The 15,176-nt window shown below is 37.9% G+C and overlaps 1 protein-coding gene across 4 annotated transcripts in view; it reads left to right on the top strand.

The window, feature by feature from the left end:
- Positions 1–15,176, top strand: part of LOC150075997 (FERM, ARHGEF and pleckstrin domain-containing protein 2-like) — a 582,027-nt gene that overhangs the window by 122,555 nt on the left and 444,296 nt on the right. For all 4 annotated transcript variants that reach the window (XM_090387911.1, XM_090387910.1, XM_090387913.1 and 1 more), the window contains one exon: positions 9,670–9,767. In XM_090387911.1, coding sequence (XP_090244037.1) covers positions 9,670–9,767 — 98 coding nt within the window. The remainder of the gene's footprint in view (positions 1–9,669; positions 9,768–15,176) is intronic.

Below are 15,176 nucleotides of genomic sequence, written 5' to 3'. Positions count from 1 at the left end.
CTTTCCCTTCCTCAGATTATAATCCTGAGGGAGTATAAACGGAAATTGAGGAAATACAGTTGTCGAATAGATGTGTGGAAATTTGCCTTTAGCCAGCTGGTGGTTGATTGCTGTAGCAAACTTCCATCTGTCGTGGAAGTTTATAGTTTAGATAAATTCAAGGAAGAAGTGGACAAACTTGTGGAGCAAATGGATGTGTGAAATGGGAAGTTTTTCTGTTTTTTTTTATTTGGCTATTACTGTATAAGCTTGATTTCTTGCATCATGTACCTCTACTAATGCTAATACTAGGTTAGCATAAAGTTTGTTTTACCGGGTTAGTTTGTTGGTCGTTTTATTTTCTGTTACCTTTCCTTAACATTTTCTGGGGAAGTCTCTTCTTTTTCCTCAACTTTTTATCCTCTTTTTCACTTCTCCACCCTTTCTCCCATACTTTTCCCACTTATTCCTGTTTCAGGTCCCAAAAGTACCTTTGGGGTTTTCAGGTGATTCCTGAAAGCTCCAGTAAACCTTGTGTACAGTCCCTGGCACACATCCTTGTGGAAAGAGATGGGGGTCAGAGGCACGGGACCAGGTGTCCCTTCTCCCCTGGCCACAAAGTTGCCAGGTGCCAGCACTCAACATTCAACAGAACTACGCACGCACTCACGTGCACACACACACACACACACACACACACACACACACACACACACACACACACACACACACACACACACACACACACACACACACACACATACACCATCTTATATACTGCCGGCTTTGGCATTTGCCTTACATATGAAACGATTGCGAATGGGGGTAATGATGGAGACCACCTGAAAAGCAAAAATACTTTGTCCTTTCTGCACAATTGCCCCTAGGCTAACTTGGGCAATAGTGCAAAGTGAGTAAATTGGCAAAACTATATCACTGAATGTGATTGCTTGATTATTTGTTGTTGATTTTCTTGCTGTTGTCTTTTTGCTCTATTTAGCTTGACCTACTTCCATGTAGTTTGGTTTGGGCAGTCAGAGGGAATCCTCTGGCTAGTGAAATTGGCAATTTTCAGAGTTAGATAGTTATAGACAAAATTTTGAATTAACCAATTCTGTGCCCTGAGACATTGAGCTCCTGGGATCCATGGCCCATTATACTTGGGCGTAGACTTTTAATTTGTCGTGGATAGATTTCCTGAGAATTTTAGTCTCATTTAGGGTATGCAGTGACTGAGCTCTTAATCCTTGTGTTGCAAATATTGTATATAGCTGATTGTTTCTCACCTTTGAGTTACTTCTTTTATTATATATATATTTATTGTTTTATTATATACACTGGGTGATCACTGAATTATGACCGCCCCTATGAAAACTGAATGCGACCCGTTGACCACGTGAGGTATGAGAGTGCGGAGTTATTCGACCTACGTAGTATAGATAGTGTCAGTGGTTTAGTAGTGAGTAAAATTCTGATGGGTAAAAGGAAGGATTTATTGGAGTTTGATAAAGGACAGATTGTAAGTGCTTGACAAGCTGGTGCCTCAATTTCTCAAACGGCTCAACTGGTGGGGTGTTCGAGAGCCACTGTAGTTAAAGTGTACCAGGACTGGCATCAAAATGATCAAACAATGACCTGAAGGCAAAACTGCTAAGGTCAGCGAAAGGTTGACATTAGAGGTGAGTGTCGGGTCCGATGACTTGTACAGGCAGCTGTTGAAGAGTTGACTACCCAATACAACATGGGCCAACCTGGAACAATATCTGGCATGACCATGCGTCGCACGCTCACATTTATGGGCTATACCAGCAGACGACCCCTACGGCATCCTCTCTTAACCAAGGTTCATCGGCGTAAAAGACTCGCCTGGTGCAAAGAGCCTGCAAGTTGGACATTAGAAGGTTGGAAGAAGGTGTGCTGATCGGATGAGTCATGTTATTTACTCCACACCGTGGATGGTCATGTATGGATTTGGCATCAACATCGTGAGGCTCTTGATCCATCATGCATGGTATCAAAAGTGCAGGCCAGTGGAGGCAGATGTATGGTGTGGGGCATGTTTCCCTGGCAGGAACTTGGATCTTTGGTGCATGTAGAACAACATATCAGTGGTCTCCGCTATGATCAACTGCTTGCCGACTATGTACATCCCGCTATGTTACACTTTTTCCCGAATGGAGTAAGATCATCTCCATAGCAGTGGAGCTATAAGGCAATCATAGAATGGATTTGTTAGGAGATCATGCTTCACCAATCTGATTAGCATGGATTTTTTAGGCCATGCTCACTAGTTTGATTAGAATGGGTTTGTTAGGAGATCATGCTTCAATCCGATTAGCTATTATGAAGTTGTTACAAAGGATCTGGATGCAAAGAATAATTTTGAGTTCATGTACTTAATTTTTAATAAAGCCTTTGATACTGAACCTTATGTTAGACCATACGCATAAATTAGTGTAATGCAAGTTACTGCTATGAATAAAGAGATGGTTAACATCTCTTTATTCATAGCAGTGAATTGGAGTAAAGTGATTGGAGGTAAACAGTGGTTATAAATGATTACTGCTCTTCATGGAATAATGTGATGAGTGGTATTCCACAGGAGTTAGTGTTGGACCCTTATTATTTTTAATATTTATTTATGATATTGATGTAGCTATTTTAAGTTTGATATCAAAATTTGCTGATGATAAAAGGTGGGCACAGCGGTTAATACAGTAATCAGGGTATGCCTTTTCAAGAGGATCTAGATAAGCTAAGCATGTGAGCTGGAAGTTGTAGTTGAAGTTTAATCCAGTGACACCGCATGGCATGCACCAAATAAAAAAACAAAACAAAAAAACTTGAAAATTAAAATGGCTAATTTTAATTTTCAAGTTTTGAAAAGTAATATTAAAACAATCTCATATTTACATTTCCTTGATACAACATAAATCACAGTTGTTTTTAATTAAAACGTAAAAAAACAAGAACACAAGAAAACTGCACAGGAACCGAAAGTACTTTATCAAAATGTGGCCCATTTATGACAGCTCCTTCTTTTCACTTGTCACGTGTATTCCACTTCTGGGGCATCTCTTGTTACTTTCCAATAGTAGACAGCAAGCATAGAAGCGTTTCACCTACCCTGATATCTTCTTTTCATTGCTGAAATGTCTTGGTGGAATCGCTCACCGTGCTCATCTCATTGCACCACAGTTGTCAGGGAAGCAGTCCAGATGCGAGTCGAGAAAGTGAATTTTCAGTGACATGTTGCAGCTTAATTGATGATACTTTTCTAGAAGGTTGTTCACAGTCTCAACATAGTTTTCAGCTCTTCGGTTTCTCAGGAAGTCATGCACAACACTTTTAAAGGCTTCCCAAGCTGCGCTCTCATTACCCTGGAGGACTCGCTCAAAGTTTTCATCCTTTAAAAGTTCACAAATTTGCAGACCAAGAAAGATTCCTTCCTTAACCGTAGCATTACTCAACAGTGGAAATTGTCCTCTCAGGTACTTGAAAGCTTCTCCATCCTGGGATGAACCAGGATGGAGAAGCTTTCAAGGTTCATCTCCATCCTGAGTCCCAGTTTGATGGTGTAAAGGGGGGGCAGAAGAATTTTGCATCAATCAACCAGAGGATTGTGCTGGACATTTTTTTCCCCCTGGGGTGCTGATTTTCACTTATAGGCCAGACTTTTCTCTTGTAGTGTGAGGACACCTCCGTAGCCAGGTGGGCAGGAGCAGCAGCGCGTAGTACATGCTTCTTGATTAGACTGGGGTTCGAGCTCATGACCACCAAATATGGAGAATGTGGAAAGGTCGGGGAATGACCACCGCATATCCTGGAGCAATATGGGCTTAGTTGCTAATGCTCCTAAAAACCAAATAACAACAACTTGTAGTGTGAGGACCTTGCTCGACTATCCCACTCACACAGGAAACAGTAGTACTTCGTGTATCCCAACTGCATGCCCAGCAGTATTGCAATCACCTTTAGGTCTCCACAAATCTGCCATTGGTGGTCTTTGTACTTCACTGCTTCCAGGATTAATTTCATATTTTCATATGTCTCCTTCATGTGGACATTTTTTTTTTTTTTTGTTTTTGCGTGGACAGCTCCAAGAACAAAAGTTCATCCCCACCTTGTTGCTCTCTTTAGTTTTTACAGACTCTGTCAAGGTAAGGCCAATGTGTGTTGTGTAAAAAAAAAAAAAAAAACCATTCCACATAGGAATATCCCATGCTGGATGAATATAGATGAAAAGGAAGGCAAGAGAAAGAGAGGGAAAAAAAAAAAGAAGTTTAAATCCCACAACCTGGTCAAGGAAAGGAGAAGAGCGTTGGCCAGGATATCAGCAAGCAGAATGAGAGAGAGAGGGGGGAAAAGTGTTTTGTTTTTTCCCCCTTTTTCTTTTTGTTCATCCCACACAGGATGGATAGGAAAAGGCTAGCAGGAGAGTGCTAGGGCTACTCCAGGTCAGGGAACACTCCCCCACCCAGAGCAGATTGCGAGAAGGAGATGAGAGAGACAGAGAGAGAGAGAGAGAGGAAAAAAAACTAATTTCTTCCCGTGCGAGACGAAAGAAGTAATGAGTCGGCTTTAAGCCAAGCAGCTACTAATTATTGATTTGCAGAAGCTGCTAGGATGATCCTCCTATGCTTGAATACCTCTGCCTCAAAGTGCTGTAGCGGACCTAAGTTCTTTTGGGATTGTGCCAGGAGTTCCACTTGATCAGGAGAAAATCCCAAAATTGTTGCCTGGAGTTGTTGTCTATGGTCCTCGTAAATAGTATGTTCAAAGAGTAGATGTTCCCAACTCTCGACAGACACACAGAAACAGAGATCAGTATTTAGTAGACCTAGTTGATGGAGTTTCTGGTTGAGGGATCCATGACCAGAAAGGAGGTTTCCATGCTGATTGAGAACCACTTGTTGACCACTTTGCTGTTTGAGAATGTGACATCTGGTATAAATGTTCTCGTAACAAGACCTTTTGTGGTCATGGCCCATCTTCTCTGCCAGAAATTATTAGCTCGTTATAGCAATGAGTCCTTTCCTGTTTGGTATCACTGTCCAGGTTGAGTCCAGTATTTCAGTTGGGATTTTTTTCTTCAGGCGGTAGGCAAGTCCTCTATAGATGAGGAAGAGATCCAGGGGGATGTTTCCAGATATTACTTGCAATGCTGCAATTGACACTGTTTTACTAGGGTGATGGGTCAAGAATAATGCTTCTCTGGATGGATTAAGGTTCTCTTTGATTTTGCATTGGTCGCTCAGTGAAACCATGCACCTGCAACATAGGTGGTGATAGGTAAGACAAAATACAGCCCATATATTTACTTGTTCCGCTATGACTCCCAGCAGTCCTGGAAATTCCCATTGCCTTGTTTTCCAGGCTGCTGCTCAATTGCATTTCAATAAAGTAGTGCAAATCACTTTTACCTCTGCCAGCGGCTACTGTTAATCTATTAGTTCGTGTATCCCACCCCAAGCTAGCAGTTTTCCGACCCACCTAGCTCTGCCTCGATAGCTCAGCAAATCTTCTTGCACCCTTTCTATTTAAGTGTATCCCATCCCTGTGGAAGCAGTCTCTCTTGTTAACAAGCACAGACCAGGCTGAGAAAAATTCTGCCCCTTGAGCCTTGAGCCCAGGGCAGAATTGATCGAAAGGGTCTCATCATATACTCCCTCCTATCGTGTATGGGTAGAATTGCAGACACTTTCAATTTCAACCCTAACTGACTGCTTTTTTTTCAGCATTGTCTTTTACTTGTTAAGTAATTCTGCCGGTCTCTTACTCTTAATAAACAATATCACCCTTTGTGCCCTTAAAGGATGATATCTGCCCTACAACATCATCAACCTTTGCCCCTGGCAGACATACCCTGGTCCTGTTCCATCTATCCTTTTTGCACAATATGTTCCGCGTTTCCCTGACAATAGAGTCACCTACAACAACTAGTTCCTTTGGGACCAGCGCATTCTGCCTTGGGGGTTGCCGCTGTGTTGCGTGATGTTCAAGTGCAAGCTCTGGCATTGATGTGGGCAGCTGAGAGCTTGATGGGCCCCTCAATTTAAATCCTTTAAGGGCATCCACCCTGTCCTTCAAGCTCTCATATAAGCCCATAACAATGCAGAGTTGGCGCCTGATTTCCTCGCACTTCTTACATCGCACATCACGAACAGGACAATATCATGTCCTGTTCGTGACATGATATTGTCATGTCACGAACAGGACATGATAACAATGGCTCCATAAACATCAAACAAGCAGTGCATTTCAATAGACTGTGATTCAGAGAACAACAGCCCCCCCCCCCCTCAGTTCTCTCCTGAGCCACAGCACTTCCATTAGTTTGAGGCTTTTGCTCTGCTGCTCTGGTCTGAGTCATGATTTCTATTCAAGTTCAATAAAATTCTAATATAAAATGTAACCCTAAACCTACATCCCAATGCTGTTATAACACTATGTATATATCGAATATTATCTCCGAGTTATGTTATATGACTTTCTTATCCCCTGTCAACTTATATGTATTAATTTATGAACGTACATTTGTAATAACTAGGTCGCTATATTTATTTAGTTAAAAAAGTACAATTCAATTGACAATGAAATTTAATAAGATTAATAAATTTTACTGATTAATTGATACTACTATACTCGATATCTAATTTTCTGTTAAACCTTAAGTTATCTAGTTTTCCATTAAACCTTACTCTAGCACATGTATTGTATAACAATGGCGGCAAATTACGAACGGTTAATCTACGGACACAAGGTATTATTTACTTTCCAAATCGCGCTATCTAAATTCAGAATAAACCATGGAGCTTGACTAGGTATATAAGATACTTATAGAAAATAATTTAATCTAACAATAAAGCGGCTAAATATAATTAAAAACTTTTCGTTTGCGGGAGCTGCAAAACCTGTCCACACGTGGATTTGATACCCTTACCGATACTAAGTAATAACCTACAAAATCTCTATCTAAATTCAATTTAAACTAAAGTATTGTTACTAGGAATATAAAGCAACTCTAAAAAATAAATTAATATGCCAATTAAAGTCAATAAAAAAGCAAAAACTTCTATAGAGAAGTTTTTCTCTATAGGCTCCAGCAAATAGTTGCTGGAGCCGTAAAAACTTCGCCTGTTCACATGTACATCCACCATTGTAAAGCAACACAGCTTTCAAACTTTTACTTGAACTGTATATGAGAGGACTCCACTTTTCTGGGTTGTGACTAAATACCAGTTTCTTCATGAAGACGAATCAAATCAAAATCATAACTCAAGGATTCTGCAACATTGTAAAAACATACATAAGTGACATCTTTTTCTGTATGTTGAAGTGTGGTAGCTACTAGATTAGTGTCGGATCTACTAGATTACATTATTTTAAATCATATGTCTGGGGCTCTGCTTTGATTTGGTTAGATACATGTCTCTCACGTGATATAGTTCTTGCTGTTAAGGGAATGCAGCACTATATTTGATCAGTGTATTAAGGTGTGATCCCAATTATCCTGCTCACCAGATTCATCATTCAGTTCTGTTGACTCATCTTTGCAAGGTGGATTGGGAATTAATTGGCAGGCTTCATTATGTGATACCAGAGTAATAGAGGATAGTATTTTGGGATACACTACAGCTTTTTAAACTTTATCCATCATATCAAAGTAGCAGTTGCCATGATCTTTTGTGGGCTCTTTATTCACTGTATTCACCTGGTGGGAAAAAAAATCCTTGTGAACAATTCCCTTGCTATTGAAGAAAGTCATCAGCATTATTCTGATTTCAATTTTTGAAAAATTGTCTTGGATATTGCTATTCTGTGCTTTGTCTCTTTGTGAATTGTATTTAAAACAGCATGACTCATTGCTTGCTTCAGTCAGAGTGAACAAGGAGGGATCATCATTTATGATGATCCATCCTTGGGTGGATTCTTTGCATGCTGCAAACCTGAGCCTGTTGTTCATTTGTCAAACAGTGCAAGTTAAAGAACACAGCACAGATCTTTTCTTCTTTGCTCAACCCCTCTGTCATAATTATATTGCTGGTCTCTCTGTTAATGTGAGGTTGTCCTTCCATCATTCCAAGAGTCATTCACTGATCATATATGTATGTGTTCCCTGTCTATGGTGGCTCCCAGACTAATGTCCATTGCCACCTAGTGTCACTGTGATGAAATACAGACACTCTGTAAAACAGGCCTGACATATGAATGTATATGTAGTGTTAGTGAATGTTCTGTAGTATGTGTTGTGAGTGTCAGCCCTTTTTGCCACCAGGGAGCAGCCATCACCTGGACAACTTCTGCCTAGTGCCCCGTCTTCGGCACATGGAGCCGGACCTGTTTCCTGTATTTTATTGCATCCACTGGAGGTAGTGCAAAACCAATGGATACATTGACCACATACCCAGATTGTCCAGTGCTGAATATCACACTATCTCAACTATGGGCCTTTTTCACTGTCAGTGTACAATGCACAAAATCCCACATGCATAGGAGGTAGTGCTATACCTGTGGATGTCATTGATCAGATGAAATCAATATGAAGGCTTTTTAAAATGTTTAGTCTTCTGGATGTCTCTTGTGCTTGTAGTCTTTCAAATTCTCATGGCCATACAGAAAATCTTAAGTAAGATGGAGCACATTACCATACACTTGTTTTACCAGTTTGTAGGTTTCAGTTGTACTTTCTCCAGCTTGAAACAAAATTTAATGTTTGCTCTTTGTTCCTTTAATTAAAACAATGACAGCACATTGAAGATCACAACAGCTGTAGCATGACTGTCTGTGAATGGTTTTTACAATATATAAATGAACTTGTAGAGGGAAGCAGCCACAAAAGTCAGCAGCCATGGTGCAGTACACTCAGTCCTGGAACTTAATTGTCAAAACTTTTGTGTGTTGTTCTGTATAAAATTTTGTAAGTCCATTTTCATTTTTGTTCATTGACTTTTCATTATTCTTCAGATCTTGCTCTCATGGTCTTCCCTCTCTGGCTTTATGCTTTTAAAATTCTGCATTTTGTGCTGAAACTGACAATAATGGCTGAACATGCCACATCATTTTTCTCTGCTTGGCATAGGTATTTTCAGGGGTCACTGTAATGCTGTCCAGTATAATGCTGTCACTGTAATGATGTCCTTCAGAAAGTTTATCAGAGGAAGAATCCTTTTGGGTCCTGGATATGGTGGTTTATCCATGACTTATTTAGTGTTTACCTCTCTTAAAGAGGTGTCAGAAGCTGAGAAATCCACTGTGCTAATAGTTTACTCACAGTCAAATTCTGGTTTATATTACAAATGGAACTGTGGACTTATACTCAGTTTGTGAACAGTTTCTTCGGAAACCTTTACCTCTCCTCCTTTCTTTTTTTTTTCACTCACTTTCCTCCATATCTAATATTGATGAGCAATAACTTCGTGGCTGTTTTGCTTACCAACAGAGCTACATTAGAATCAATAATTTTGTTACTTTTCTCAAAAAAAAAAAGCGTGGGGGTGGAGGACTTTCATGACCTTACGGTTACTATTGATCTGTAATACAACAAAGACACATTTTATTTATTTGATTTTTTGCACAAGTGTATTAGACATTATATAGCAGTAAAAATTTTTGCATCATACATCATTATAAATAGGACTTTTAACTTATCCCTTTTATACTTTTATTTATATAATTAAATTTTTTCAGGTATTTGTTTAGTCTTCAAATAAAGCGAGATTTAGCATTGAGTGTGTTGCAGTGCAATGATAATACGGCCGCATTAATGGCATCATACATTGTTCAAGGTATGCCCATGTGATGTTTTCAGATTAATTGATTAATGATGCAGAATGGTGTTTTTGGTTTTTTTTTTTTTTTTTTGCATAAGCTGTTTAATTTTTAGTAAAGCTCATATCAATTTAAATGTCTACTTTTCATAAATGTGAAGTTATTCAAATTATTGTATATATATTTTCCTGCATTTCATTATAAACTAAAACATGATTATGTTTTGTTATTTTAATTAATTTTATTTGACAGTATCTTTAAATTTGTTAAAATTCTGTTGGTTGCCTGAAATATTTTTATTATGGCTAATTCTAATAGTTAAACAGTAATAAGAGCTAAATTTATGGTTATTTCTCTGTTCAGTTAGATAGATGGTGCATCTGTCTAATTAAGTTGCTAATCTCTATCTGAGGGCAGGTTATTTAAGAGGATTGACATTAATTAGGAAATAAAATTTTTGAAAGAGATATAAAATCTAAAACTGTTTATCCTGTCTCTCAGAAAATAATGAATGAATAAAAATGATTATCAGTAGCTTTTATGAAGTGCGCTCTCCACCCTCAGCTGACATAAGCTTTTAAGACTCCATGAGCATGGCAGTTTGAAGATTGCACAGGGTCATTGCCATTATCATCAAGGAAGCCTTAGGAATTGAAACTTCTAGTTAGGGGGAGATTTGGTACAGATCTGACTATTGTTGGCACAGACACCTCAGGAGTTGTTATATGAAGCCACAGCAGATCATATCTAATTAACTAGCTAATGTGAGGATAGAAGGAATAAATTTTACATCATGGGAATTTATCATGAGAATCATTTACAGTAGAGCATCAAAAATCCAAATGTCAATAATTCGAAATGTCAGTAATCCAAACGAGCCAGCATTTATTTATTATTATTATTTTTTATGCTGGTGCCATAAAATAATTGCAGTAAGTGCCGGTTACTGTGATCACGTTTGCAAATTGAATTTTGATTCTATTAAACAGCAATTGTAATAAGTGAAAAATCGGAGGATTTTATCCACAGGCTATAAAAAGGAAGATATAAAGCACAAATTTACGCTTTTATTACCTTACCAATTAACAAAATTAAAGGGTATGTGAAAATTGGAAGAATATTATCTACATGTTAGCAAAAGAAAAATAAATTTATGTTTGCATACATACAGTACTAACTAAATATAACACTTTGTAATCTGTTATTCAACACACTTTGCAATTGATATTTCTGTTCATTTACATTTTTTTGGGCGGCTGTAAAATCAAAACAGTAAAAGAAGATAAGAGTGAATAAATAACAAAGAACGTGGCACGCACAAATTGCTACTAAGACAACATGTGCGTGAAACAACCGGCTCACTTAAAAAAAAAAAAAAAAAAACAAGACAAGAATATGTGTGTATATATTTACCATAAGTTTTACTGATTTACAACAGTTTTGAATTCAAATATATAAAACAACAATAAAATTCCAATAAATATTCACTTTTCTATTGTAATTTCCATATAGCCAATTGATTCTCATAAAATGTTTTTATTGACTTTTGCCGAACTCTTGTTGTATCCGTAGTCAATCTATGTTTGCAATTGGGGCACTTATTCTTACCGTAATGACCTTATCAGGTTCATGACAATTCTAGAAATGCGATATCTTTGATAGACATCGAACATGGGAATGTCATTACCTTAAAAGAAGTGGCCCAGGCAAAATTAAGCAGATATTTGTTGGACATAATATTCCTGTAAAATTGCTGGCGGTGATAATCCATACACAGGCTGCTGTGTAGGGAAGGGGTCAGAGGAAAGGAAGTACAAAGGGTGCCAAAATTATTGTGCCCTGGCTAAATTTTTATTGCCACCATATACAGTACTGTACAAGCTTATGAGATGTGAGCCCCTGGCCTTTGGCTGTGACAGGACAGTTGCAACTCTGTTTACATCTGTCTGTATTGTATTCATCATGTAGTTGCAATAAAGATCTCTCTCTCTCTCTCTTTCTCGCTCGCTCATGGCCCAAATGCCGCTAGCCATTGTGGATTGAAGTGTGTGCCTCTATAGTTAATAGCCATTGTCAGTTTAACAACTGGCTAGCAAAATTCTCGAAACTTTAATTAACAATCGGCTCGTGCAAGCCGGCTCCAGCACACCACTGGTAATAAAATGAGGAGAAGATTCTGAACATTTACTTACAGAATTTTATTTTACCATACTGTCGTTCTGGCATCTTCTTCTTTTAAAAGGAAGTAGAAATTTTTGCCAATTGAATCGAAGGTTGAGATTTTAAACAGACTTTCAAAGGGAGAAAACGAGTCTTTGTTAGCAAAATTTTATGATGTTGGGAAGTCGACCATAACAGACATTAAAAATAACAAGGAAAAAATTTTAAAGTTCACATCAAAACTCAGATGATGGTGCAAAAAAAAGAGAAAAACTATGAGAACAGCTAATGACCCATTCTTCCTTGAAGATGCCATTTATTTGTGATTCACACAGAGACAGGCGCCTCCGTAGCCAGGTGGGAAGGAGCAGTAGTGCGTAGCACATGCTTCTTGATTAGACCAGGGTTCGAGCCCGTCACCACCAAATACGGAGGATGCGGAAAGGTCAGGGAATGACCACCGCATATCCCAGAGCAATATGGCCTTAGTTGCTAATTCTCCTAAAAAAAAAACCAAATAACAAAAATAATAAAACACAGAGACAAAGTTTAGGAGAACCCATATCTGGACCTTTGTTGTGTGAAAAGGCACTGGATTTCAACAAAAAAATTAGGCAGGCCCTCAGATTTTAAAGCCAGTACAGGCTGGCTAAAAAACTTTAAATCACAGCATGGCATTAGAGAACTTCACATTGAAGGGGATATTTTATCTTGTGATTTTGCTGCAGTGGAATAATTTTAAAAAAGTTTATCAATCCTATGGAAAGTGAATGATTTTTCAAAGATGACGTATACAATGCTGATGAGACTAGAATAAACTGGAAGTCACTGCCCCAAAAATCTCTTGCATCTCTCCATGAAACAGCTGCTCCTGGGTTTAAAGTGTGTAAAGAGCGGATTACAGCTATGGTTTGCGCTGATGCCAATGCTCATGCTCTTTGCCATTGATAGGAAAATGAAAGAAACCCCATTGTTTTAAAAATGCCTCCTGCCTCCCTGTACGTTATAATGTGCAAAAAAATGCATGGATGGACTCAGAATTGTTTACTGATTAGTTTACCAACCATTTTATCCCGAATGTCAAGAAGTATCGTAAACGAGAAGGCAAAATGGGCAAGGTCTTGCTTATCCTAGACAACGTGCCATCAGATCCTTCAGTGGAATCCTTAAACAAAATAGATGGCCGATTCCAGGTTATATTTCTTCCACCAAACATTTCTTCATTCCTCCAACCAATGGACCAGGGAGTCATCGAGAAGTTGAAGAGGATCTACAAAAAACAAGTCTTGCGTCGTTTATGTTTAGCAGAAAACAACAAAGAAAGCATCATAGCTTTTTCATAAAGCTCAGTCTCAAGGACACTGTTACATGTTAGCTGATGCTTGGGAATCACTCACTGTGCACAATTTAAAAAATGCTTGAAAAATCTGTGGTTGCAGAAGAAACTGTAGATGAGCAGAATTGAACTGAAGGAGATGGACAAATACTGAATGAGATGATCAGCTTGTTTCAGTTTATCCCTGGGTTTGAAGATTGTGATGAAGGTGATGCAAGAGCTTGGCTGGAAAATGATTTTGATGCTACAGGGTTTTCTGTTTTAAATGAAAACGAAATTGTGAATGTAAAAGAAATGGGTAAAAGATGATGATGAAGAAAATGACATCAAAACTGGGCCTATGGATGCTGAGGCATTTGCCATGATAGAGACTGCGATGGCTTGGTATGAGCAACAAACTGAATGCTGTCCAACTCAACTACTCTTGCTGAAAAGAGTGAGAGATCTGGCAGCAAAGAAACAAAGTTCGAAAGTGGTGCAGCAAAAAGTAAGTGATTATTTTCATTAAAGGCCTATAAATATGTGTTATTGTGGTTGAAAGTGCCATTTGTTTTCTTACTTATGAATAAAAACACATAAGTACAACTTAGTCTTTTTATTTCTAAACTTATTAAACCCTTTTTTTTTTAGTCTCCAGACAGTATTTTTAATGAGTTCAAAAGTCCGAACTACCACCGGTCCCAGTTAGTTCCGATTATCGACAATCTACTGTACTTAGGTTTAATAATGCTTTTGATATTGTTCATGTAAGACTGTATCAAATTAGGGGATTAGGATTGTACAGTGCTTTTTTGGGATGGTATGCAATGGTGTGGTGTTACCGGCACCTTTATTAACAGTGACATGTGACATTTGGATGCAATACATTTCGTAAATTGAAATATTCAGTAAAATTTTTTTAACATGTTTACCTACTATTCAAATAAGCTTAAAGTTGTTTAACTAAATTTGAATTTTTCACTGTCTATTGTTAAGATATTGTCTTTATAAAACTTTATATCATTTTTAGAATTTTAATTACTCAGTCGGACTTCTATTTAACAAACTTCGTTATAGCATTTTTTTGAATTTCCTTTAGAAATTACATTTAAGATAGTTTGGTTGAGTGAAGAAAATTTTCATATAACGAACGAATTAGGAGAGACGTAACTCAGTATGCATTTTGTTTGCACTTCTGTCCTTCAAGCAATTAGTGCTGCTTCACAAATTAAGAGAGCTAGAGGGATTATCATTCTATAACTTAGTGGTACTCGTAAAATCTATCTGATCACTTGTCCCACATACCTAGAAGTCATGCTTGGGCAAGGCATATTCCCAATGAGACAATGGGCTCTTGTCAGCCTTCTGCTGTAAGCACCCTGTTCAAGAATTAGGAGAGTGGTTTCTTTTACTCTGACAAATAATCAGTTGTTTCACAGAAGTGCATTATCCACATTTTTCCATAAATTTTCTCCATCTTTGTTTATGTGGTTACAGTACTGAATTACTGACATTTTGGACGGTTTCAAAAAAAAAGAAAAAAATTCAAATTTAAGAAGGAAAACGAGAGAAGGAAAAAAATCGTATCTTAATATGTTATGCAATTGTTATGGTGTACCTATGTTATACGTAACATAACATAGGCACCCCAAATAACGGCACATTTGAAATAACGGCACATTGAGATTGAATGTATACATACAGCTTAGATGTCTTGCAGTGCTGGAAAAAGAAAACTATAAGTCATGTGATCACTGTATTTGTTTATGTTTGCCATTTTCAAAGTGAATTCTGTATGGATATCGCAGAATTCACTTTGAAGATTATACTGCAGTTTTACATTTATTTTAAATTAAAACCTCTCACTATGGCTCCTAAAATTAATAAACCTCATACAGAGAAGAAAAGAAGAACAACATTGAAGCTTAGTGATAAACTTGATATAATCCAA

The sequence above is a fragment of the Mastigoproctus giganteus genome, chromosome 13 (assembly GCF_048544385.1).
Source record: "Mastigoproctus giganteus isolate SK-2022 chromosome 13, ASM4854438v1, whole genome shotgun sequence".
Taxonomy (NCBI): Eukaryota; Metazoa; Arthropoda; class Arachnida; order Uropygi; family Thelyphonidae; genus Mastigoproctus; species Mastigoproctus giganteus.
Note: the sequence above shows the minus strand (reverse complement) of the source record. Positions and strands in the feature narration are given on the sequence as shown.